The following is a 24495-nucleotide window of genomic DNA, read 5'->3' on the forward strand; positions in this document are numbered from 1 at the left end:
AGTACAATAAAAAAGATTGTAGCAGGAAAGGAAAGGAATTGTATTCAGATGATCACTTATAATTATAGCAGAAGCTTATTCATTCAGACCAAGGGATAGGCTTGCCCTTAATGGGGAAAAATGAGTTTTCTGTGCTAATTTATTAATTTAATGTAGAACAAAATTTATTAGGGGCTGGAGTAGGAAACCTATCAAATAAAACACAGAAAAAAAGCACCTGTACATTTCATAAGAAGAAAGTTGTTAGTGGGAACGTGAGAGCTGTTTGTGACAATGGTACCCAAATTGTCAGTGGTTGAGCAAACATATTTTGATCTATTTACAAAACAATGGAATCATCATGAATGAGTTTCTGGGCTATTCATTTAAACAAATGAGGTGAAAATATAAGCCATCATAAACCTCAATTCAATAGGATTATTCCCAAAGCCCCTTTGAACTTGGTTTGACACTTGGTGCATCCCACAGAAGGCATGCAGTGAGGGGCCCTGCGACAGCAGGCCAGGCCCTCAACATTTACTTAAGACAGTATCGAAAACATCATTCTCAGCAAACTGACACAAAAGCAGAAAGCCAAATACCGTATGTTCTCACTCATAGGTGGGTGTTGAACAACAAGAACACGTGGACCCAGGGAGAGGAGCATCACACACTGGGGGCCATTGTGGGGGTAGGGGAGAGACAGTGGGGGGGCGGGTGCGGAGGCGAGGGAAAACATGGGGAGAAATGCCAGATATAGTATGCACCTAAAGTAAAATAAATAAATTTAAAAAAAAAGAAGGAAAATGCCAGATAATTAAAACAAAACAAAAAAATAGTATCAGCCTCAGGTCTGGATCCTGAGAACGTGAGGGGAGGAGGACAGAGAAGACCCACAGTTTCTCTCCCCTTTTGCATGCATGTGGCACGTGACAAGCCATAAGATGAGGGTTATAATTCGTAATTTGCATTTGCTTGTTTTGTATCCCTATGCTAATTCCTAACAGCTCTTTCCCTGTTCAGCCAGGGAACCCGGGGAAAGAGCTGTTAGGAATTAGCTTATTGAATAAGTCTAAGGTTTCACCCAGACTTATTCGATCACTATAGAGGATTACAAGCTCCTAAATCACTTTAGGGACATTATTTGCCTATCTCTTTCCCCTTCAAATACCATGTCCTAAATTCCCATTTTCTGAAATGGGTTGATACAGCAAACCCTCAGATTAACTGATTCACATTAATATATGAATGATGCTCTCCGAAGTATTTGTCATCTTAATTTCTTTTGCTTGGAATGTCACTTTATGAAGGAGATTTCAGAAAACATATCTAAGTGAGAAAATAACTGGTAGCTGGAGTATGGAGCCAACAGATTGTGCAGTGGAAGAAGACAGCACTAAAACTGCCTGTCCTGCCTAGGAATCTGACCCTGGGTTTGGCATTCCTGAGGCGTCTACTTTTCTCATAGCTTTAAGATTTTCTCCAATGCTAAACCTTTAGGCTTACAAAAGGCATCTGTGGCACTGCTCATAGAAGTACAGTAAGGTGAGGCAGGAAGAATTTCCCTGTGAATGACAAGTAGATGGTAGATTAGCTGTATACTAATGATAATATCTACTGTTTATTGAATACTTAAAATATGCTCTGTACTCTATCATACATTATCTCTGACTGTTAAATGAAATTATGTCTAAGGAACCACTGGGAAAACGGAAATCTTTCCCTTAAGCCTTATTATGCCTGGAAAGTGCAACTCCAGCTAATTAGGTTGCCCAAAAGGACAAAGCCAACTGACGGCGAAAGCTAGGATTCATTTCCAGGTCTGCCTCTCCCTGAAACTTTTTCTTATTTAAATTCCTCTTCACAAATTCTCCAACCAGCACCTCTTCTATAAGTGTTCTTTAGGATGTGAGGGACTGCTGGGACTTCATAGCAGTCTTTTTTAAAAATAGAATTTCAACTTTTATTTTAGATCCAGGGGATACATGTGCAGGTTTATTACCTGGATATATTGCGTGATGCTGAGGTTAGGGGTATGACTGATCCCATCACCTAGGTAGTAAGCATCATAGACATAGCTTTTCAACACTTGCCCCTCTCCCTCTGCCTCCCCTATTGCAGTCTCCAGTATCTTTTGTTACCATCTCTATGTCCATGATTACCCATTGTTTAGCTCCCTTTTGTAAGTGACAACATGTGGTATTTGGTTTTCTGTTCCTGTGTTACAGGATAATGTAGGATAATGGCTTCTAACTGCATCCATGTTGCTGCAATGAACACAATTTCTTTCTTTTATGGCTGTGTAGCTTCCTGTGGTGTATATATGCAAGATTTTCTTTACCCAAACCACCACTGATGGGCACCTAGGTTGACTCCATGTCTTTGCTGTTGTGAGTGGTGCTGTGATGAACATATGAGCAAATGTGTCGTTTTTGGTAGAATGATTTATTTTCTTTTGGGTATATACCCAATAATGGGATTGCTGAGTCAATGGTAGTTCTGCTTTAAGTTCTTTGAGAAATCTCCAAACTGCTTTCCACCATGGCTGAACTAATTTACATTTCTACCAACAGTGTATAAGCACTCTCTTTTCTCCACTGTGTCGCCAGCATTTATTGTTTTCTGACGTTTTAGTAACAGCCATTCTGAGTGGTGTAAGATGGTAACTCACTGCGGTTTTGATTTGCATTTCTCTGATGATTAGTGATGTTGAGCGCATTTCTTTTCATGTATTTATTGGCTACATGGATGTCTTCTTTTGATAAATGTCTGTTTCTGTCTTTTGCCCATTTTTTAATGGTTTTTTTTTCTTTGCTCATTTGCTTAAGTTCCTTATAGATTCCGGATATTAGACCTTTGTTGGATGTGTAGTTTGTGAATATTTTCTCTAATTCTGTGGGCTGTTTGTTTACTCCGTTGATAGTTTCTTTAGCTGTGCAGATATTCCTTAATTATGTTCCATTTGTCAATTTTTGTTTTTGTTATAATTGCTTTTGAGGACTTAATCATGAATTTTTTCACAAGACCAATATCCAGAATGGTGTTTCCTAGGTTTTCTTCTAGGATTCTATAGTTTGAGGTCTTAACATTTAAATATATAATCCACCTTGAGTCAATTCTTATATACGGTGAAAGGCAGGGGTCCAATTTCATTCTGTATTCAGCTAGCTGGATATCCCAGCACCATTTATATGAACTGGGAGGCCTTTCCCCACTGTTTGCTTTTTTTTCAACTTTGTTGAAAATCAGATGGCTGTCTGTGGGTCTGTGACTTTATCTCTGGGTTCTCTATTCTATTCCATTGGTATATGTGTCTGTTTTTGTAGCAGCAGTACACTGTTTTGGTTACTGTAGCCTTGTAGTAAAATTTGAAGTTGGGTAGTGTGATGCCTCTGGCTTTGTTCTTGTTTCGTTGCCCAGACTGGAGTACAGTGGTGTGATCATGGCTCACTGTAGCCTGAGAGCCCTGGGCTCAACTGATCCTCCAGCCTCAGCCTCCTCTGTAGCTAGGACTATGGGTACATGCTACCATATTTGGCTAATCTTTTTATTTATGTTTTTCTTTTGTAGAGATGGTGTCTTGTTATGTTGACCAGATGATTTTGAACCCTGGCCTCAAGGCATCCTTCAACCTCAGCCTCCCAAAGGGCTGGGATTGTAAGTGTGAGCTGGTTTAGGATTGCTTTGGCTATTTGGGCAGTTTTTTGATTCCATACAAATTTCAGAATATTCTTTTCTAGTTGTATAAAAAAGCTTCATAAGAATAGCATTAAATATGTAGATTGCTTTGAGCAGTATGGCCATTTTAACAATACTGATTTTTCTGATCCATGAGCATGAGATGTCTTTGCAATTGTTTGTGTCATCTCTGATTTCTTTCAGCAGTGTTTTGCAGCTCTCTGTGGAGATCTTCTACCACCTTGGTTAGGTGTATTCCTAGGTATTTTATGGCTATTGTAAATGGAATTGCATTCCTGATTTTGCTGTCTGCTTGACTGTTACTGATGTATGAAAATGCTATTGATTTTTGTATATTTATTTTGTATCCTGAAATTTTACTGAAAGTATTTATCAGTTCCAGGAGTCTTTTGGCAGAGGGCTTAGGGTTCTCTAGGTATAGAAGCAAATAATCAGTGAAGAGAGATAGTTTGATGACTTCTTTTCCTGTTTGGATACAATTATTTCTTTATCTTGCCTAATTGCTCTGGCAAGGACTTCTAGTACCATGCTGAATAGAAGTAGTGAGATAGGGCATTCATGTCTTGTTTCATTTCTCAAAGGGATGCTTCCAGTTTTTGCCCTTTCAGTGAGATATTGGCTATGAGTCTGTCATATATGGCTCTTATTATGTTGAGGTATGTTCCTCCAGTACCTAGTTTATTGAGGGTTTTTGTTTTAATAATGAGGGATGTTATTGAAAGCTTTTTCTGCATCTACATTTAAAAAAGGTCTACAAGATCCCTTTCATCAGATTATTTCTTCCCTATATGAATCTAAATTAACTCTTACATGGAGAGAAGGAGAAATACTGAGTACTGTTGCCTCTCTATTTGAATGGATGGCTGATAGACGACTGACACAGGAGTGGGGAGGAGGAATGCAACCTCAATAGACTTCTCTACTATCTCCACCCTTTCAGGGCCTAGGAGTTGAAAACTCCTGTGCAGGGGACACCTCTGGACAGTGGCACAGCTAGCACAGGCCTTAAGTGATTTAGGATTAGAGAGTCATTCCCCTCCCAGGCCACAGCGAATAATTATTAGTGTAAGAAGAAATAATCATTGAACTTCCATTCAGCATCTACATTCTCCCATGACCCATAAGTTATACTTCCTTAAGAATATTTTTCCAAAAAGTGAGCACGGTGGCTCACATCTGGAATCCCAGTGACTTTGGAGGCTAAGGCAGCAGGACTGCTTGAGCCTAAGAGTTCAAGACCAGCCAGAGCAACATAGTGATACCCCCTCTCTCTCTAACAAAAGAACCTTTTCCCCGTGCCCCTCCTCATAGAGGTGAGCTGTCCAGAAAAGATCTTCAAGGTCATGGAGTTGACTGATACTCACAATCATAGCAATGGTATTTGCATCACCTGGGGAAAATATTTAAACATACTAAGACCCAGTCTCAGCTGCCAGAGACTCTATAAAATTATTCTGGGTTGAGGTTCAGGTGGTTGTGCACCCTTATCACAGCCCAATCCCTTGTCTTACAGCTGAATGCTGTAAATGGGAAGATGGCCACCTTTCTAGACCCCGAAACTGCTCCAGAGGGCCCAGGGACAAGCTTCTAAGCCACAGAGGTTGTGATTCTGCCTCCTCAGATATGCCTGTCAGGCCAATTAACACCTGAGCCTTGCAATGACTTAAATGCCGGCAGCAGACCCCTGGCCAGACCATTTTCCTTTCACCCCACACCCGGTGATTTCTCTTCATTGCCATGCTGTGCTCGCTGTGCAGACAAAATCAATAAGGACAATATAGCTAAAAGGTTACCGTATAGCAGAGATCTCAGTAATGAAAGTGTATTTTTTTTTCCAGCAGGCCCTTTCCACTTCTTTCTTAACTATTTCCTCATTCCAAAACTACATTTTCTCTCACAGCCTATTTTCTCTCTATTTCACAAAGCATTAATGAGCCAAGTTCTAAAAAAACAAAAGACAAGGTTTTTTAGCCTCAAGTGAATAAAAGTGATGTCAAAGTTCAAGGATTGATATCATCGTGATTTTGCTCTGTTTATATTCATTTGTTTCTTAGAGGAGGAAATATCTGATATGCCTGGTTAATGATCTGAAGTGCCCAAAGTATTTGCTCAAACCACACACTTACTAAAGGGAAACAACTTTTGGATGGTAGCCACAGAACCTCCTGACCTGAAACACATATTGGGTATTCAAAATAAAGGCTGGCTTTCTGCTGAGATGAGCTAGGGAAACAGCGGGTACGTACATTGGCAATAACCAGCTCACCTGTAGTAAGAGAAGGTGCTTTTCCAGCACATCATTTTATTCACAGGTTATATTTGTTTTAACAGAGAGACTATATTCTGCTTTTACTTGGTAAGAACTCAGTTCAGGGTCAAAATGCCTAATAGGAAAAGAATTCGTGTCTGAGCGCAGAATTTAGGTAGAAATTGAGAACAAGAAAATAGAGTCAGAACCCATTAAGCCAGGTTTCTTAAATTCCGGAGAAGAACGTACAGACCTATTTAAACTTTTAGTGATGTATTTAAAATTCTTCTGTTCCTTTCAAAGTATTTATATGACTTTGGATGTACGAGACAAATACTCTTTAGTGTGCCAGCCAACAGGTGCTCTCAAATGAGACTGTTTTGAAAACAATCTGAATATCTGGTAAGTATTTCTGTAGGATATAAAATCAAAAAATTCACTTTATAGAATAATGTCAAAGAGAAAAGAAATGTTCATCTTGTTGAAAAGATGTTATTTTTGGCTGTCCTGAATCTAAGCACACGTTTTGGTTGTGAGAAATTCTGGCTTCTCTATCTGAACTTATTATATGAACAGTGGATGTCACTTAAAACAAAAGAAGAATGAAATCTGCTTCCTCAAGAAAGTTTCAGCCCTTTAAGTTTTAACACACAATAAAAATACTCCCTTTACCACCATCACCCACTTCAGCAGCTATTCGAAGTTCATAACAATTCATAGAAAAGACCAATTGCTTAATGCAGAATCAAAAGCCCTTGAGACTTCATGAGATTATAGTCCACAGACATAAATAAAGGCTGTCAATAAAAACACTTGATATCCCTATTGTGTATGAAAATATTATAAATAACTGTGCAAAGACTTAGCCACTCTATCAACAAACAGAATTTTAGCTTTTTTTTTTTTCGCAACTGGCGTGCCCTCACTCACTCAATGTACTCACTGTTGATCTATTTACTTTTGCTTACCACGTTTTGTTAAGGCTAAAAAAAAGGAAAGAGAAAGGAAACACTTTCTAAACAACTTCTGTAAATTACAATCCAGCTCTCTTAAGAGTTCTCTTCTCTGCACTGATTAACTTCCAGGGTACTTACTGACACAGGTGTTATATGTGCATAAAAATCGGTATAGATGGATATAGCATGTGCTAGAGTGAGACTCTGGGCTGTGAACTTCACTCCAACTCTGTTTTAACCTTTTCAAACTGAGGGAAAAGGTTATGGTAAAATGAATGGGTGTTGATGTACCTCACTGGTTCCCAGCACAGATCTACAGACAAGAGGAGTCAAAATGATTTGTCAACCTGGAAACAACAAAACCAAGCAGACTACCAGTCCGCATCATTTGAAGTCAGCAGATTTAAGAAAATGCTCATATAGCAGATTCTATTGCAAGTCCCTCAGGTGATTCTGATACTCAGCCAGGGCTGGAATGAACTAGAGAGTCAGGAACTTTCCAGATCTTGAAAACCACAAATACTTCAATATTGCCTTATATGTACATATGTTCATGGGAAAAAATATTTTGTTAGAAGTTTAGAAAATTTACATTTTATACTAAAGATATTGCTATTTAAAGGGGCTTTCTTTTAAAGAAGATCTTTTGTAATTAATCACTTAATATAATTTTTCAATCCTAACTTTTCTCTCTGGTGTACTTAAATTTTGGGGTTTGTTTAAAGTATACTTAAATCATTACAAGGAAAGAAGGAGGTTGTATGGTAGACACACCCAACAGCAGTAACTTAAGCATCCCTGATAATGACCCTACCGTGTAAGAAGAATGAGTGTTTGGAGTTCTAAGCTAAGGAATCCATGAGTGGACAGCCCAGGGATTCAATCCTTATCGATGAGGAACTTCAGAACCTATGACCCATCCTATGGAATGCAGGCTGGAGAGGTGATGGAGGCTCTATGTTTTGGGTTAGATGGAAGTTGCCAGGTGGAGGTTGCTAGGGGGAGTGTGCTAAGTGAAAATGCTGTATAAACTGCGTGCTTTTTGCAAGCGGTTGTGGTTCTCCTGTCCAGTCTGCAGCCACTGGACCATCCTGTATGTAAGTTCCCTCAGTATACCCTGTGTCTCCTTCACTGGCTCAGGGTATCTTCTTTGGCTTCTTGAACACGGTGCTATCCCTATTGAAGTCAATAGGGGTCTGGCACAACAAAGGTAAAGTTCAAAGTCAAAAATTTCCTGCCACCTCTGATAAGAAGTATAATTTGTGAAACAGTATCTCTGCCAGGCAAGTTTTAGGTTTCAGTGAGGAAGGTCTCAGGCCATGTCATGTGCTTTCCACATACCATAAATGGAACTGTATATATATTTCATGATTGACGAGCTTAGGGATAACTGGAAAAGGATCTCTTTCCCCATGCTTAATTGCATCTAAGAGTGGGTTTAAGTAACTATTCAAGGAAAAAGTAATTCTGATGTTCAATTAGATCACTTTAAATGGAAATAACTTGGAAACATACTACATTGCTCTAGATGCAGACTAAGGGATTGATGACTGAACAAGGACCATCTTTGGAAAGAATAGAGCTGGGTCCAGAAAACACAAGAAGATCTTGAAGATCCCACCATCTTCAAGAAAATGGGATAAAGAGGTCGAGAGCACCAAAAACTTGGACACCATAGAAATTTTGCTGATCACTATAATTAACCTCTCTGTGCTCTCCACTGGGCCAATGACTCACCAAGCTCTTGACAACATTTTTGCACTTCATTTTTATAGCAGTCTACTCAGCTACTTAAAAGGGTGCAAAGGATCTTAAGTGACCTAACACTGGTAATACGTAACTTTGGGCCAGCTGTTTAACTTCTGCCTGCCTCAGTTTCCTCTTCTGTAAAATAAGTGAAATTACAGTTACTCTTTCTAAGTGTTTTGTGAAAATTCAAAGAGTTCATACCTGTAGAATGATCAGAATAGTGACTGGTACACTGCAGATGCCCGGTAAGTGTTGGAAAGCATTAGGTCAGGTAACTAAAGGTGGCCTATGCTATACCTCATGCAGTCCAGGCCTTATAGCACTGGGAAGAGTAGTGTCAATATCAGAGCTCTAAGAGCAAGAGGAAACCCTTGAAATCATCTTTCTAAGGGCTTCCCTTGGTTTGGTACATGTTTCAATCATTCTATATATGTTTTTTTCTTTTAAATTTATTTTAAAAAGCCATCAGATACAGATTAAGGCTTGGCTGCAAAACTTGAAATTTTATCTTCTTTCAAAACATGTGACCATCTTTCTGCACTGGTATGTTTCTGGGTTTTCTGAATCTGCTGCTACTGAGCTGTGGCTGCTTCCCTCGGGCCCCACTCCCTCCTGTTTCTCTGGCATTAAATCAGGTGTGGGTTGCTATGGCATGGCTTTCAAAAGCAAGGCTTTTATCTATTAATAAAAAACAAATAAAAAAGTTCTCTGTATTTCTTTCTTTCTTTTTTTTTTCTCCGTATGTATTTCTTTATCAAAAATTTAAAAATGCAATGTAATCCTCTAGAGGGTACTTGATTTTTCTCATATCTGGACTACTTTATTTACATTAATTGGTGACTGAAGACATTTAGATTTACAATCCTTACCTAAGTCTAAATTCCCTTCTTTCAAAATGTAAAAAACAAAGAACCCAGAGACTTTAAGTGACCATCTGAGTCCATAAGTCTTGATAATAGCAGAAGCTGTATCCACAGTTGGGTCCTTTTCCCCCCAGTTACTGTTTCCATTTGTCCGTTCATTTTTTTTCTAAATGAATTAGCTAATGTGATTCAATTCATACAGAAAAGCAGGAACAAGAGGAAGCATGGCAGCTATGATGAAGAAGCACAGAAGGTATCTATGGACACAGGGGCCCTGTAAAGGGGGTAATTCTTCGTTAGTGCTGTAACTATTTGCACCTTACTCAGGCTGTCCATGTTTAAATATTTTGGCATATAAATGTGATGGAATGGTGCCCCTCTCCAACAAGCTGCTCTATTTTAATGATGCTTAATTGCCCCCTTTCATGTCTCATTGTATTTTTTTTCTAGCATAAGTTTCCTAATTTACTTAATTAAATGAAATGGTGGCATGAGTGACATGAATACGAAACATGACACATATGAAATCCTAAAACACCTAGAGAGAATGAGCTGGCAAAACAAAGCAGCAGGGACCTGGGAGGTGCTTTGACTTCCTTGAGCTCCCTAAAGTTGATCTTTTCAGGTCTTCCTTTCTCCCTGATGAAATGAGTCTATCCTAGGGGCATATGTCACCTTCCCTGCACATATGACAATATTTCTATGACTCATATGCTTGTCACTTCCTCAGAGGAAATGAGAATCTAACATTTTATAGCCTGTTAATTTATCTCAGTTTACTTTTATGTATTTGTGGATTTTTAAAATATTTTGAGACAGCGACTTTGTGACCTGAGATTTTAGACTGTGCCCACTTTCCACCACACCATCAAAATACTCCACAGATAACTGCTCAGTTTAATTTCAAGTATTTCATATAGGAAAATCTATGATTAATTTCTAGTTCTAGCACTTGGCATTTGCGACTTCATTCTCAAAAGATATCCACATCCCATTCCCTGAAGATCCGAGACCCATATGAGCCTCATCAAAAAATGAGCCCGAAAATACGTACTTTAGAGGCTGTTGGAAGAAAAACATAAAATCCATTTTGTGTAAGTACTTTGCAAACTGTAAAGCACCAAGCACTGAGATCCATTTTGTGTAAGTGCTTAGTAAACTATAAAGCACCAAGCATATGTGCCCTGATAATCAGACATGGTCCCAGAACAGTGGGAACATAAGATGCTCTGAGAAAGGCAGGCCATGGAACTCATGGGGAAGTACATGACTCTCATGTCCATTTCAAGAGACAAAAGAGACTGAAAGAGAAGTGGATTATTAAAAATAAGTCTGAGTCAGGAGGCAGGGTCTCCAGGGAGAACAGTGAGCTGCATGACACATTCCTTTGTGCCCTCAGAATGTATGCAAGCTTCTGTTTTGTCTTCTATTACATTGTTGAATATATGTGATTATCTCTCTACTCCCCAGCATCCTATAGGCTGAGCATTTCAAGAAAGGACCCGTGTCAGGCATCTTTGCATCTCCGGTACTTAACCAATATCTTCTGGATACTACCAGCCTGCGAAGTTAACACGTGCTACTTAGTGTGATAGAATAATGCCTACCCTCAAAACATGTCCACATCCCAGTCCTGGATATCTGAGAGCACATGTTACCTTATGTGGCAAAAGAGACTTTTGCAGATTTGATCAACTTAAGGATCTCAAGATGAGGAAATTATCCTGAATTACCCAGTTGGGCTCCACATCATCACAGGGTCCCTGTAAGATGGACCCTAGAGAGGAAAATGAGATGTGATGATGAAACCAGGGGTTGGAGAGTCTGAGTGGAAAGACAGAGGCAAGGGGGCCACAAGCTAAGGAATGCTAGATTCATTTATCCCTGGAGGCCTCCAGAAAGAATGTAGCCTGACCAATACTATTATTTTGGACTTTTGACTTTCAGAATTATAAGAGAATAAATTGTGTTAAGCCACCAAGTTTGTTACAGCAGCAATAGGAAACTAATACACTTAGATAAGAAAGTAAATAAATAACTGGCATTTGAATAAATGAGTGAGCAAACGAACAGAGGAATGAATGGAGCGAGTTCTAGATAGAAAGCAGGGCTGGGAGTGGCGGCTTACACCTAAAATCCCAGAACTTTGGGAGGTGGATAATGAGGTCAGGAGTTTGAGACAAGCCTGGCCAATATGGTGAAACCCCATCTCTATTAAAAATACAAAAAAAATTAGCCAGGAGTGGTGGCGGGCACCTGTAATACCAGCTACTCGGAGGCTGAGGAAGGAGAATCACTTGAACCTGGGAGGTGGAGGTTGCAATGAGCCAAGACTGCGCCATTGCACTCTAGCCTGGGCAACAAGAGCAAAACTCCATTTAAAAAAAAAAAAAAAAAAAAAAAAAAAGAAAGTGGAAAGGCCCAGGTTCAGTTCTCAAGGTCTCAGTGTAGATAATAAGCAGCCCTATCATTTAACTTGGGCCCTGTCATGTAATCTCTCTGGAAGAGCTAATGCTATAGAATCAGACTGACCAGGGTTCAAAACCCTTCTAGGCTACTTCTTAGTTGTACATCCTTAGGCAAGCACTCACCTCTCTGGGCTTATATCCACACCTGTAAGATAGGGATAGTAAGGGCATCTCCTGCACAAAATTATTGTGCAGACAGAATGAGCTACAGTCTAGTCACATTTGATGAGGCTCTGAATGGGGCAAATTTGAAATTGTGGTCACATGAAAATGTTCTTAATGTCACTTCATGCACAAAACTTGAAATCATGCAAACTCCCCAATTAAAAAAAGGTCAAAAATGGCAAAGTTGGTAAACTGTAAACCACTGATTACCACATAGTGGGACCGTCTCAGTGGCTGAACAGAAAACACCCACTGTCCTTTGAGAGAATCCATGTTGAATTATGCAAGCTGTAAATTATACAAGCAACAAATTATGAAAGGTCTTCGGGAACATACCCCTGAACAAAATATGACTACCTTTAACGCATGCAAAACAATTAGCAGGGCCCTGGAACACAGAAAGCTATTACTCTGCTATTATTATATTAGCTCAATGATAAAAGACTCAGAACAAACACATCTACCACAGTGGAAAATGAAACTAACTCCTGCTTTCCCAGAGGCCTAAGCTTTATACGGGTCTGGCTCCTTTCAGAGAAATCTTGCAAGTTGGAAAATCTGTGACAGGCGTGCTAATGACACCCCATATTATGAAGCAACAAATTTTCCAGCTCTTGCCCAAAAAGCAGAATTTGGCAGCAGGGAGGTGTTAAGTATGCGCTCGGCTAGTATCACCATGCATGCATCTTGCATAAACTATTTTGCTACAACTAGCCTTATTTAGAATAACAGAGTCTGTGAGATGAAGGGGCACTCCCTGGGACTTGGAGCCACCCAGCATCACTTGCCCTTCTCTCTTTTCTCATTTCCTTAATGCCCAGGGCACGAGGCTGTCCCTACTGCATACGAGAAGTTCAGTAAATGTTTGTTAAATGTACAATGAAACTTTACAGGTCATGTAACCCACCTTCCTCTCCCATTTTATAGATAAGGAGCCTGAGGCCAATTAAAGGAATGACTGAAACATCCCTACCATGTAGCATTAATTCAAGTTAATGACTGTCTTCTCCCTAGAGGGAAGAGTTAATTTCCCAAAACAAACAGACCGCATTATGGAGAGGTAACAGTTGTAAAACACATTTCTTAAAGCCTGTTTTTCTAAGCATCTTCCAGTTTCACAAAATGAATGCTGCTGCCGATGTTAAATGGCTATACCACAGATTTGGCTAATAACTGGTAAAGAGCTCAGAAGAGAATAAGCAAAAGAAAATATGAATCTGAATGAAAGAGATCCACCATGAAGAAATCAGATAGAGCCCAAGAGTGATGCCTGATTATTTAGTTCTAATGAAGCCAGCTGTTACCTGGGGTGGGGAAAAAATAATTTACTTTCACAGATCTATACGAACCTTTTAGGCTGCACCGAACCATTCAATGCAGAACTGAGTTCCATTTTTTACTTACACCTCAACTTTGTAGTAAAGCAGATATAATATCTAGGAAGAATTCAGAGCTGGTAGGACTGAAATCTTTTTCCTAACTTTAGGTGACCCCACATCAGGAAACGCTGAGCATGCCTTCCCTTTGTCAAGACCACCCTTTCAAGAAGAATCTAAGCCCTTTCTCTAGAAATGGATCTTAGTGATTTTCCACTGTCTTTACGAAGCTAATTTCTTCTGACGTAGCTTAAGTCCCCTCCTTGCATGATATTCACTGCACATAGGAAAGAGTTCTTACAACCTTCTTGAAGTAGCCCTGTGTAGATTATAAGAGTCAACCATTTAGGACACAGCAAAATTTTTTTCCCATTCTGTTGGTTGCCAGACTACTCTAATGATTATTTCTTTTGCTGTACAGAAGCTCCAGAGTTTAATGAGATCCCATTTGTCTATTTCGGCTTTTGTTGCTAATGCTTTTGGTGTTTTAGTCATGAAGTCCTTGCTTATGCCTACGTCCTGAATGGTTTTGCCTAGGTTTTCTTCTAGGGTTTTTATGGTGTTAGATCTTGTGTTTAAGTGTTTAATCTATCTGGAGTTAATTACTTTTACTTGTGTTACCATATTCCTCCCAATGCCTTTTCACAACCAGTTGGGTTGCAGAGCCCTGAACTCATGAATTCAGGTAAGCTAATGCCATGTTACACCAATCAGCTGGGTCCCTATGCTTGCTTTCCTGTATCTACTTGCTTTTTGGCTAGCAAAAACCTAGGGCTTCCCAGTGATGACCTTACATTTCCACCAATGTCCTTGCTTTTTTAACCTTTCCATACATAGTTGTGCAGTGGATTCTGGGTCTCTATTTGTGATTTGAAGTGATTTTCAGTAGAAATCTGAAATTTATCTATATCTATATCTATATATCTATATACAGTGCTGTTTCTACTGTATTTCCGTTTTCCACTGTACCAGAGCCTTCTCACCTGTGTAGGCAACCTGGACCATACTGAGATGAGATGTCCTGCTTCCTAGCCTGGCAGTGTTGCTAGTGTTAAAGGACAATGGGATAAAGGTTATCAGGAGAAGACAAAGACCTGTTATTTCACTGACTGCTTACTCTTTTTGAGCCTCCTTAGACTCCTTGTTGCCTGAGGTGCAAGTCCAGACCCAGAAGCACTGCATACACCCCAGACCTAATCTAGGTCTTCCCTCCACGCTCAGTCTCACTATAACTTTTTATTTCCGGGTCATTACTTAATTATGTGGAGTTGCTTATTCTCCACAAGCCTGTTGTGAAGGTTCACATCACTGCACCTTTACCTAAGCACCCCTTCTACCTGAAATGCCTTTCACTGAGTTCTGTGTTCCACAAGCCCACCTTAAATATCACACCTCTGGCAAGTATTTATTCCTCAACTCCTCAGCCAGGATGAGGCAGTCTCTCTCCTGTGTTCCCAGAGAATGTTGTAAACACTTCTCTTTAGTCCTGGCCACAGAGTACTGCAATGCTTTTACAAGTCTCTCTCATTCACCATAAGCTTTTTTTTTTTTTTTTTTTTTCATATTCCTAGAATCAAATCTACACTCTGTTTCACGGTAGGAGTTTAAGAAATGAATGAAGTGAATAAACATGTATATGATTCCTCAAACCAGAGGTGACTAGGTGGCTCCTAGCACTGGGGTCTGGAACATACCTTTTATTATCTCTGGGTCGGAGAGGACAAACCTAGAGAAATATGAGAAAAACAAGTAGACCAGTAGCCGGCCAAGAGTAATAAACACGCTGTACCTGATAGACCATTATATTAACAGTGTCTTCTTTTTTCTGCTCTGGAGATCCTTGACTCTGCAATAGATTTCGTACTGTTTCTTCCATCCTGAGAAACAAAAACATGAAGAATTTCTTAAAGGTTTCTGGTTAACATGGATCCACTCAAGTTGCAGAAATAACTCTTTTATGTGTATTTCCCAAGCTTCAACCTGGAAATCTCTTTCCTCTTCTCTCTCCTTCAACCCTATTAACTGTCATGAAGTCCTTTGCAACCATTCTTTAGGATGCCTTTACATTCTCTCTCTCTACCATTCAGGTCCTCCTTGTTGGCCTTGGATATCTAAACTCATACACCCGTTTCCCAATATCCCTCTTCATTTCCAATCACCTCCTTTTAATTTGACACGGTATCACCACATCAATCTTCCTGAAATGCCACTTTGATTTTTAAACATCAATTTTCAAAGGTAACCAATAGTATAAGAATGCATTTTTTCCATTAATCTACTGTCATTTCTTTCTGTGATGGTCTTTCTAGGACAGCACTAAGAGGTTTACTTCATTCTTCTCAACTACAGTCATACATTGCTTCCTGACAGGAATACGCCCTGAGAAATGTTCAAATGCATCATTAGGTAATTTTATCATTGTGCAAAGATCACAGAGTGTACTTATATAAACACAGACGGGATAGCCTACAACATAACTAGGCTATTAGGTATTGCCTATTGCTCTTAGGCTACAATCCTGTGTAATATGTTAAGGTCCTGAGCACTGTAGGAAAATTATAAAACAATAGTATTTGTGAATCTAAACATACCTAATATAGAAAAGGTACAGGAAAAATACCATATAAAAGATATAAAGTGGTTTACCTATATAGGCCACTCGCCACAAATAGAGCTCACAGGACTGGAAGTTGCTCTGGGTGAGTCAGTGAGTGAGGGGTGGGTGATTGTGAAGGCCCAGGACATTACTGTACACTGTAAACACTGTATACTTACACTACACTAAACTGATAAAAAAGTTTTCTTTCTTCGATAATAAACCTTAGCTTACTATAATTTTTGCTTTATAAACTTAAATTAAAAAAAAAACTATTTGATGCTTGTAATAGCATTTATCTTAAAACATAAACATTTTGTCTAAATTATATAAAAATATTTTCTCTATGTCCTTAGTATATAAGCTTTTAAAAAATTGTTTTTAAAAATATTTTTGGGCGGGGCATGGTGGTGCACACCTGTAATCCCAGCACTTTTGGAGGCCGAGGTGGGTGGATTACCTGAGGTTAGGAGTTCTAAACATGCCTGATCAATATGGTGAAACCCCGTCTCTACTAAAAATACAAAAATTAGCCGGGCGTGGTGGCATGCATCTGTAATCCCAGCTGCTTGGGAGGCTGAGACAAAAGAATTGCTTGAACCCGGGAAGCGGATGTTGCAGTGAGCTAAGATTGCGCCACTGCACTCCATCTGGGTGACAGAGAGAGACTTTGTCTGAAAAAAAAAAGCACAGTGGGTTATGCCTGCAATCCCAACAGTTTGGGAGGCTGAGGTCAGGAGTTCAAGAGCAGCCTGGTGAAATCCCATGCCTACTAAAACTACAAAAAATTAGCCAGGCATGGTGGCACGCACCTGTAATACAGCTAGTTGGGAGGCTGAGGCACAAGAATTGCTTGAACCGGAGGCAGAGACTGCAGCGAGCTGAGATCATGCCACTGCACTCCAGCCTGGGCCACAAGAGCAAAACTCTGTCTCAAAACAAAACAGAACAAAACTAACATTTTACATTAAGTTATTAAAAACTAAGGCACAAATAAACACATTAGTCTAGTCCTATGCAGGGTCAGGATCATCAAGATGTCACCAGACAACAGGAATTTTTCGGTTGCATTATAGTTTTAAGAGACCACTATTTTGCATCCAGTCCACTGCTGACAAAATATCATTATGTGGCACATGAATGTACTTTCTGGTATGTCATGCTGGGAATGTAAGTGACTTAAGCATTTCCCTACTTATAGAATTTAAATTACTTCAAATTTTTGTTATTTCAAATAATCAACATCTTTACACATACATCTTTATACACATTTATGAGTATTTCTACAAATTATAATATCTATTACATGTTATAATCCTGTTTTGTTTTAAATATACTCCTCCAGTGATTCCCCATTAACAAGAAGTAAAGAGTAAAGGAAACACACCCACTTCCATTTCCAGACATTTGCTTATGATGGTGATACTTCTTAGAATGCTACCTCCTTTTCATCCTCCTAGATTTCATCCCACTTCCAGATATCTTAGGAAAAGGAGGTATCTCAGGAAGTGAAACTTTACCTTAAGTAGAATTAGAAACTTAAGGTTTCTAACTTAAGTTACTTTCCCTTAAGAAACCTTAAGGAACTTTACCTTAAGTTTTACTTCCTAAGTTATCTACTCATTGATCTCCTGCTTCTTTGAATTCCTATAGCCCTATACTTTAAACCATTAATTCTATCACTTAAAAATCCTTCACTTTAATGCTCAAATATTTTGTATACACAAGCCTTATCTTCTGGAAGAAATGACAACATTTAGTGCAGGACAGTGCCATGTACTTCTAATGTATCTCTCTCAATTGCAGATAAAATACATACTCAGTAGACATTATATGAATCCTTTGCTAATTCATTTTTTAAAGGTTGAAGTAGTTACTCTATGCCAGACACTCACCCCGTAGGTTCAGACTGTGTCTGAATGACCTCATCATTGGGGCCCACCCATGAAGATTCACAGACCCAAACTCTGGGAGCAAGAAGCCTGAACTCAACGCCCTGAACATGGTGCTCACTGCCCAGAATGTGAGCTGGCCGTCTTTTCCAGTCCCATCTTGAAGCATGTATTTTAGTGACTCAGTATGATACTGGCTGAAGAGAATTGTGAGGAAAAGCAGGCTGATCCAGCTTCTCGCTCTTCCTAAGGGTTTCCCATATGACAAATTAAGGGCTCTAGGAGACCAGTGAATCCACTGCTGTGGGAAGGCCATTGCAGTAAGCGGGATGGAAATGCCACCTTTCTAATATGGCACACAACTACTCAGCACCAGAGGAAACTGCAGACAACTGGGACAGACTAGACCTGGATTATTAACTGGAGAAATTCTGCCTTCACAGAGGATAGCACCAGGACTCATTTGGGCTTTCAGGAAGGTGGTGGACACTGGTTATGAGTACTCCAAGAATGATTTGTGACCGTACATTTATACAAGCCACCTCTGCATGTATCCAGTTGAGAGAGCAGAAGCTGTTCCCTATATTTCACAAATCTTATGTTATGAATAATAACTCAATTTAATAGTACTTTTAACTTGTCAAATAACTCATCTGTTAATCATTATAATTTACTTTTAAAAACTTATTCTTTCTCTTTGCTAGATGAGACACCTAAGGCATAAAAAGGTGAGTTGGCTTATTGAAGGGATCATAGTTAGCTGGATAGGGAGTTTGGATGAAATCATTTTTATTGACTCTAAATACAGAAGCCTCTTTCTACCTTACCTTACTGACATTCAGGAAAATGGTTTTAAATGAGTAAGAATTTTAACTCCTAACCAGGAGTTATCTTGGCAAACAACTTTGGATGCTGAGCCCAAGAAGGCAATCATACCATTTCTGACCCGGAGAGAGCACGAGAAAAACTAAGCTTAAGTGAAAAGAAAAAATCGGTGCAAAGAAATCACAAATTCTGAAACAATAAGTGATCAGAACCAATTGCTAATACTTTATTTAATTTTAGGTAAACAAGCTCTTGAGTGGTAGTTAATTTTCCATCATGTTTGTCAAATTGTCATAAGCAAGGAAGTAATGACAGTGGTCCTAGGGCTTGCCCAAGATCACTCAGCTTGTTCCTGGCAGATCAGGGCCTAGTCTTCTGGTTTTCTAAATATTAGTCTACTTTCTTCCCAGCTTAGCACAGAAGCTGTACGTCTTCTTTTAATTCTTATTTCAATCATTTATAAACATCTGACTTAAAAGTGGCCAAATAGTTAGAACTCAGTTAAAATGAAATATTATTTTTTACCAAAAACAGAATTCTGTCTCAAAGTACATCTTGCTGAATTTTCTCTTCTGTTTAATTATAAGCTCTTGACACAAGTTGCTGGATCAAAAAGAAAAACATGAAGTCACCTTTCCCTCATTTTTCTTGGCTTTATACTTAAAAAATAGGAGAAAGTGGGGGTGGACAGGAAATTGTTAAAACAAACTTGAACATTTCAGAACCCTTAGTAATACGGTAAACATTTTTCTGGCACTACTTTGATTAATTAAAACCAATTACATTTCCCACCTACATCTTGGAACAGAGTCACCAGGCCCCATCCCAACCCTTGGTAAAAAATCAAGTTGTCCTATCTTTTTATAACCTCTATGTCTCAGGTCACAGAGAAAATGTTTTGAACCTGATAAGAATATGCCATTATTTACTCCCTGATGACATCTTTTTAAAAAATTCTCATTTAACAAACTTCTCTAATTTCCCGAAAATCAAAGACTGAGGCATCATCCACTGTTGTTTGATGCCCGCTGACATTTTGCTTCATTTTATTATTCTGATAGATAATGAAAGTTTGCATTACTAGTCAGCTCATAGTACAGTTCCATCATCAGTCTTCCCAATATGATTTAGAGATAAGCCAATTCCTCCCTGTGGTTCAGGCTTGGGCAGAATTTTGTGTTTTTTGTTTGTTTGTTTGTTTATTGAATAGCTGATTGCAATTTATCCTTAAACACTGCAACCAGCTATTATCCATGTTTTCTAGCTCTCCATCCCTTTCACCCACCTAAAACTAAGACCCTTTTTCCCTAAATATTGATCAAGTAGCTGCCGTAACTAAAAATATAGAAACCAAAATTATACTTAATGAGTTGTAATACATTCTAATGTACAACAAGTGAACTATTTTTTAAAAAGTTAACTTCTGGGACAGCCAGAGGAAATACACCAAATATATAGCAAACAGTATGTCTCAGCTAACATTAGGCATAAATGCAGACATTTTATTTTGTTAAAATAGATTCAATTTTTTAAGGTACACATTATGTAATCAATAAATTCTTATTATAGTGTTTCGTCTGGGGAAAGCATAAACCTTGCTTAAGAAGGGCACTAAGTTAGAATTAGGAAAATAGCACATTAAAAAATAATGCATGAGGAAAGTAACAATTCAAAAGCACACAAGAGCAAGATTACTGAGCCATTTTAACTAAAATCGCTCCCTGTTCCCATGAGATCTTTGTCATTGACCCCCTTTTAAAGTGCAGACCGCTGGGGTACTTGTCATTGGATCTGTTTTCAATGTCTCAAGAGCTTGCCTGTCTAGACACCAAAGGAAGGTCCTTCTGAAAGAAAATGTTAAAATACAATGGTTTCCTGAACACTTTCATGGTAAGACAACACCTGATAATATTAAAGGCCTTCTTTGTAATCAGATAATATGATTTGGACTTTGAAGACCTTGACTTATTCAATAATGAAAGCAGTGTTGGAAAATATTACTCCAAGGTACATTAGAACCTGTTTATTCCAACTTGTAAATGCCTGTGGGCTTTTTCACATGCCTTCCCTCCAACCCCAACTGCAAATACAGCCCTTTATTTTGATTAATGACATTCTAGGGACTGATCCAATTATTACGCCAAATTGTTCTTTGTTGACTCCTATATTCAGATATTCAATTGAGGCTAACTTCATTTTTGACAGAAATAGAAAAGAACAGAAAACAAGAAGCCCCTCAAGAAGTCATTCTCTCCAACCCACACTGATAACTGATAGGGCTCATTCAATTGAAGACTGAACCAAATTAAATTTTGTCTTTAAGAAATATTTTAACATGTTTACTAGGTGATTAATTGAATGCCAAATTAATGGTGAAATTAACAATGAAATTATTCAATATTCCTTCACATTCTTCTAGTCGGGTGAAAGGCTGCAAGTGCCCGGGTGAGAGGCTGTAAGAAGTGCCCATCACATTCCCTTTGATTCCCCCATACCATGAAGTTTGTCAAGAGCTGCTGCTGAAACTTGCAAATTGCCTTTCCGTGTGTTTCACTGTATTTGATTCCCAATCTTCTCACTTTGAGAAACTGTGTCAATTTAAGCAAGGGTCCCATGATGACTGAACTTTATTTAATGACAGGAAGAAAGAGGCTGCAGTTAAATTAGGAAGAGGCAGGGGGAATGGGGTCACTGCAGCAACCCTCCTTCACCCTAGGACTCCTTCCTAGAAAATCCTGACACAACACAGCCCCATGTAAAGAACAATGCTCATCTTCTAGGGCCAATGGCAACAATGAGGACCAGCATATTTCCCATATCTGCTGGAAAAGAAGGAATAATAACAATAAAATACTAGCTCCCTGTTATTGTATGCCTATGTAGCAGTGTTAAAAATTTACACATACTTCAACTTGGATGTTCAAGAGAAACAAATTCATTTATTTGTATATAACCAAACTAGTCTTCCTTGAACCTTCACAATATGACTAGCATTAACTCTTGTCTAAAATCCTAGTTTAAATCCTAACTCTAGTCTAATAAGATGGATTTCTAAAATTTTTCAATTAAAATTTTAAATTTAAAAAACTAAAACATATGTCTATCAACATGTAACTATCATATGCATTTCCTACACTGGAATATGTATCAGCTATCAAAAGGAATAACTGATGCATACAGCAACATTGAAGAATCTCACAAACTATGCTAAGTGAAAGAAGCCACACCCAAGAGACAAAGTACTATGTGATTCCATTTATATGAAATTCTAGTATAGGCAAAATTAATCTATGGTGGAAAATTTAAGAACAGCAATCGTCTTGGGTGATGGCAGGGATTAACTAGTAAGGACATAAAGGAACTTCCTGGGATGAGAGTAATGTTCTGGAACTCCATAGGAATTTGGACTGCACAGGTATATGCATTTGTTGAAATTCAGCCTATATTACATTTAAGATTTATGTATTTCATTGTATGTAAATTTTATCAAAAGAGAACTGTAAACACATATGGAACTGCAATTATTGATATATGCACATCTTGGGAATATGCCTTCAACTTATTATTATTATTATTATTTTGAGACAGGGTCTCACTCTGTCACCCAGGCTGGAAGGTTGCAGTGGTGCAATCTCGACTCTGCAACCTTCACTTCCCAGGTTCAAGTGATTTTCTAGCCTCAGCTTCCTGATAGCTGGGACTACAGGCATGAGCCATCAATGCCTGGCTAATTTTTGTATTTTTTGGAGAGACAGGGTTTTCCCATGTTGCCCAGGCTGGCCTCAAACTCCTTAGCTTCACGTCTCAGCCTCCCAAAGTGCTGGGATTACAATTGAGTTACTTTGAAATGCATAAAAAAAGAGACAAATTGATGGACAAAGAAAAAGGTAAATAGGTAGCTAGATATGTGGTAAAACAAGTACAGTATATAAAAATGTGAGTTGCAGAATCTAGTTAGTATTTGGTATTCATTGTAAAATTCAACTTTTCTGTATGTTTACAATTTTTTATAATGAAGTATTGACAAAGTTCATATAGAACATTTATCTCTTCAGTAAAAATGTTTAGCCTCTCAGCAGAAGAGGGGCACACTGCTTCTCTCCCATAGGTAGTTCATAGGTACACACAAGTCTGGTCGGGTGCATTAGGGTCCTTGTAGAGTAGGGGACTCAGCTGTGGTGTCATCTTAAATCTGGGCAAAAGCCCTTTGTTTATAGGTTTGCCACTGGTCCTGTATCTAAAGGTTCTGAGGCTGGGAGAGCTCCCAGGCTTTTTGTTCTGCTTTGCAGAGTTTGGGAGTATGGCACTTGGACTGTTCTTCATCTTAGCTTCTGCTGGTTGCAGTGCCCTGAATCTTTGCTGTCACCACCGCTCAGCATGCTAACCTGGCAGCCCATCTGCAGACACTGCTGTGGGGTGCCCTTGCTATAACATCTCAGACCCCAAACTAGACTCCTTTGCTCTCTAATTCTGTAAACCACAAAAAATGTGAGGTCAGCCTGGAAAGGTAAAACTCCTTCCTGAATGTGCATACTAGATCACCAAGGGGGTGTCCCATGCCCCAGTTCATCTGAGTCAATACACAGCCCATGGTCCTTTCCCTAAATCTTAAATGGAAAGCAGCAATCTAAGCACCCCTCTGTCCTTCATGTAATCTACCAACTAAAGTACTTGTTTCACTCTTCTGTTTCTCTCTCCTTTTCTGTCCTTTCAGCTCTCTCTAGTACTGGAAATGGGAAGCTTTCTCAAGACTTCCTGAATACTGCATGTGGCTCCTTTCAACTCCAATCTCTTGGCTAAGTCTACAGATGATGATGAATGAAAGTATTTTCCCTATGCAACAGGAAAGCTCTATGTTCCTGCTAATCTAGACTTAGCCTCTCAGATGTTAAAGGTGGGAAATGAAGAAATCTGAGTAATTCTTATTTAAGACAACCAGCATACTCACAAAACCTTGTCTTATTGCTTAATTCTGTTTTGTAGAAATTGAATATTTCTTCCTCCATTCACACAGAATTCCTAGAGAATTCAAACAACTAGAGAAAAGCTCAACATTAAAGTGACAAAATTTTAAAATCACATGGGTTTTAAACACACACACAAACAGTGTTACAACTACTGTTTGAAGGACACTAATTGAATCCATACAAGCCCACAGGCCCATTTTTTAATGTACTTAGCTATGTATTAATTATTTCATTTATTTAAAAATGCATTGAGTTTCCATGAGAATACGGAACTCATTCAAGGTGATATTCCCAGTAATAGTAGAGTTGGTATTGGAACAATTTGACTCCAAACTGGTCATGTTTTTCTACTGTGCCACATCAGCATTCACTGAAATATTTAAACCACCCTGGTGTTTACTTGGCTGGGTATGAACATTTTCTGCTATACTGTTATCACTTGGTAACATCTGGATCGATGGGTTCTTGTTACTTGCAAATGCTGTATGGTTAGCTCTCTGTGTCTGTGAGTCCTGCATCTGTGGATTCGACCAATCATAGATTGAAAATATGCAGGAAAAAAACTGCACAAAGTTCCAAACTGCGATTCTTGAATTTGCCATGCACTGAGTACTACATTAAATCCACAGGAATGAAGTGATGTGTAGGCATCGTATTAGGTATTAAAAGCTATCTAGAGATGATTTAAAGTATACAGGATGATGTGTGTAGA

The 24495-nt window shown here is 38.8% G+C and overlaps 1 protein-coding gene across 8 annotated transcripts in view; it reads right to left on the reverse strand.

The window, feature by feature from the left end:
* The window catches only part of NCKAP5 (NCK associated protein 5), a 976754-nt gene that overhangs the window by 306460 nt on the left and 645799 nt on the right, over window positions 1–24495 (reverse strand). For all 8 annotated transcript variants that reach the window (XM_032250728.1, XM_032250729.1, XM_032250731.1 and 5 more), the window contains one exon: window positions 15293–15380. In XM_032250728.1, the coding sequence (XP_032106619.1) occupies window positions 15293–15380 (88 nt within the window). The remainder of the gene's footprint in view (window positions 1–15292; window positions 15381–24495) is intronic.

This window comes from Sapajus apella, unplaced genomic scaffold (genome assembly GCF_009761245.1).
Source record: "Sapajus apella isolate SASKATOON/1434 unplaced genomic scaffold, GSC_monkey_1.0 scaffold72, whole genome shotgun sequence".
Taxonomy (NCBI): domain Eukaryota; kingdom Metazoa; phylum Chordata; class Mammalia; order Primates; family Cebidae; genus Sapajus; species Sapajus apella.